Source organism: Octopus sinensis, unplaced genomic scaffold (genome assembly GCF_006345805.1).
Source record: "Octopus sinensis unplaced genomic scaffold, ASM634580v1 Contig06913, whole genome shotgun sequence".
Taxonomy (NCBI): Eukaryota; Metazoa; Mollusca; class Cephalopoda; order Octopoda; family Octopodidae; genus Octopus; species Octopus sinensis.
Window position 1 is genome coordinate 5,001 of NW_021829662.1, and position 3,886 is coordinate 8,886.

The 3,886-nt window shown below is 48.0% G+C and overlaps 1 protein-coding gene across 1 annotated transcript; it reads left to right on the forward strand.

Moving 5' to 3' along the window:
- Window positions 1-2,153: 2,153 nt before the first annotated feature.
- LOC115227692 (uncharacterized protein P19A11.02c-like) lies at window positions 2,154-3,011 on the forward strand (the record flags this gene model as incomplete). The annotated part of the gene is made up of 1 exon (XM_029798443.1): window positions 2,154-3,011. A coding segment is annotated over one exon (858 nt), but the record flags the coding sequence as incomplete, so codon positions are not given.
- Between the last annotated feature and the right edge of the window lie 875 nt (window positions 3,012-3,886).

Genomic DNA, 3,886 nt, shown 5'->3' on the forward strand with positions numbered 1-3,886 from the left:
TTTCGCTCATAAACACACACATCGCCCGGTCTGAGATTCGAACCCGCGGTCCCTCGACCGCGAGTCCGCTGCTCTAACCACTAAGCCATGTACCTCCACCGGTGCGTTGTGTTCTTCAGCAGGACGCTTTATTTCACGTTGCTCCAGTCCACTCAGCTGGCAAAAATAAGTTGTAGCTGATATTTGAAGGGCCAGCCTTGACATAGTGTTTGTCAGCTGAATCTGCCTGAGAACTACGTTAAGGGTACGTGTGTCTGTGGAGTGCTCAGCCACTTCCACGTTAATTTCATGAGCAGGTTATTCCGTTGATCGGATCAAATGTAACCTTCGATGGTCCTGTTGCTGGATGCCTGTGTCCCTGGAGATTACATCAGGGTAGGAGGGTTGCGCCCTCTGGTATCGCGAGCAGATGGCTTCCAGAGGAGAAGAGTAGAAATTACCTCGTTTTCAGTTCTACAACCATATAAATGTAATTCAACGTAGAAACAATAATTAACATTAAAATAATTTTTTTATTTTTCAAAACAGAAAGATACAAAATAATTCTTATTTTTGAATACTTCCACTTTATCATATTTCAAAAGTTTTCTGCTACTTTCAGTTGCAAAGTTTTCTGATTATGTATTGTGTAATGTGTTGTTACATTTAAGTGAAGTATTGCACTGTGTTGTGGTGCCCGGATGTATAAGATATGTAGGGTGTTTTCCTCTGGTGGCAACACCACAACATCAAAAGTTGCACCGCTAATATAGAATCGAAGTAATAAAAATACAACATTGACATCACAACTGCACGACCCCTGCATAGAGATTACAAAAACATCACGTAACATCAGCTTCACAAAAGCAGCATCCTATTAACATCTCAAGAGAAGTACCCCGATATCAAACATCACGATAAAAGGACTTGCGCATCAATATCAAAACATCGACATCAGAACAACAGTAGACCAATACAAAGAATGCAACAGCAGCACTTCGAAATCACAACACAGGAATCCTAACATTAACATCAAGACAGAAACACACATCTGTATCATAAAAACAGTATCCCACTTACAATATCACAACAGCAGAATCCCAACATCACACCGGCACCCCCAACATCACACTAGCACCCCCAAAGTCATACCGGAACGACCAAAATCACATCAACACCCCAAATATCGACCAGCACACCAAATACCGACCAGCACCCCAACATCACATAAGCACACTAAACATCACACGAGCACCACCAACATCACACTAGCACCCCCAAAGTCATACCGGAACGACCAAAATCACATCAACACCCCAAATATCGACCAGCACCCCAAATACCGACCAGCACCCCACATCACATAAGCACACTAAACATCACACGAGCACCACCAACATCACACTAGCACCCCCAAAGTCATACCGGAACGACCAAAATCACATCAACACCCCAAATATCGACCAGCACCCCAAATACCGACCAGCACCCCAACATCACATAAGCACACTAAACATCACACGAGCACCACCAACATCACACTAGCACCCCCAAAGTCATACCGGAACGACCAAAATCACATCAACACCCCAAATATCGACCAGCACACCAAATACCGACCAGCACCCCAACATCACATAAGCACACTAAACATCACACGAGCACCACCAACATCACACTAGCACCCCCAAAGTCATACCGGAACGACCAAAATCACATCAACACCCCAAATATCGACCAGCACCCCAAATACCGACCAGCACCCCAACATCACATAAGCACACTAAACATCACACGAGCACCACCAACATCACACTAGCACACCCAAAGTCATACCGGAACGACCAAAATCACATCAACACCCCAAATATCGACCAGCACCCCAAATACCGACCAGCACCCCAACATCACATAAGCACACTAAACATCACACGAGCACCACCAACATCAAACCGGCAGCCCAAAATCACAACAGAAACACCGAAATCACAACAGTTCCCCCAACATCACACCAGCACTCTCAACATCACTTCAGCACTCTCAAAAGCACACTAGCACTCCCAACATCATACCAGCGCACCCAACATCACACCAGCACCCCAACATCACACTAGCACCCCCAAAATCATACCAGAACCCCCAAAATCACATCAGCACCCCAAATATCACACCAGCACCCCCAAAATCACACTAACACTCTTAACATCACACCAGCACTCTCAACATCACAACAGCACCCCCAACATCACACCAACACCCCCAACATCACAACAGCACACCCAACATCACACCAGCACTCTCAACATCACACCAGCACTTCCAACATAACAACAGCACCCCCAACATCACACCAGCACCCCAACATCACACTAGCACCCCCAACATCATACCAGAACCGCCAAAATCACATCAGCACCCCAAGTATCACGCCAGCACCCCCAAAATCGCACCAGCACCCCCAACATCACACCAGCACATCCAACATCACACCAGCACCTCCAACATCACAACAGCACCCCCAACATCACAACAGCACCCCCAACATCACAACAGCAACCACGAAATCACAACAGCAGCCCCAACATCACACCAGCACATCCAACATCACACCAGCACCCTCAACATCACAACAGCACCCCCAACATCACAACAGCAACCACGAAATCACAACAGCAGCCCCAACATCACACCAGCACATCCAACATCACACCAGCACCCTCAACATCACAACAGCACCCCCAACATCACACCAGCACATCCAACATCACACGAGCACCCCCAACATCACAACAGCACGCCCAACATCACAACAGCACTCTCAACATCACAACAGCACCTCCAACATCACAACAGCACCCACAACATCACAACAGCACTCTCAACATCACAACAGCATACTTAACATCACACCAGCACTCTCAAAATCACACCAGCACCCCCAACTTCACATCAGCAACCCTGACATCGCACCAGCAACACTGACATCACACCAGTACCCCCAACATCACACCAGAAACAACAACATCACATGAGTAACACCCACAACGCACCAGCACACCCAACATCACAACAGCACCCCCAACATCACATCAGCACCCCAAATATCACACCAGCACTCCCAACATCACAACAGCATTCTCAACATCACACCAGCAACCCCAACATCACACCAGCACTCACAACATCACACGAGCACCTCCAACATCACACCAGCACTCTCAACATCACACCAGCACACCCAACATCACACCAGCACACACAACATCACACCAGCACACTCAACATCACACCAGCACCCCCAACATCACACCAGCACACTCAACATCACACCAGCACCCCCAACATCACACCAGCACACTCAACATCACACCAGCACACTCAACACCACACCAGCACCTCCAACATCACACCAGCACACTCAACATCACACCAGCACACTCAACATCACACTAGCACCCCCAATATCACAACAGCAACACCGACATCGCAACAGCACCCCCAACATCACACTAGCACCCACATGAGAAGAACAACAACACCGACATCACAACAGCACCCCCAACATCACACCAGCACCCACATCAGCACAACACCACCCCCAATATCACGAAAGCACCCCCAACTTCACACTAGTACTCTTAATAACACACCAGTAACCCCAACATCACACCAGCGACCCCGACATCACAACAGCACCTCCAACATCGCACCAGCACTCTCAACATCATACCAGCATCACCAACATAGCAACAGCACCCCCAACATCACACCAGGACACCCAACATCACATCAGCACTCTCAACATAACAGCAGCACTCTCAACATCACACCAGCACCTCCAAACCAAAACAGCACCCACAACATCACACTAGCACTCCCGACATCACAACAGCAACCCCGACATCAC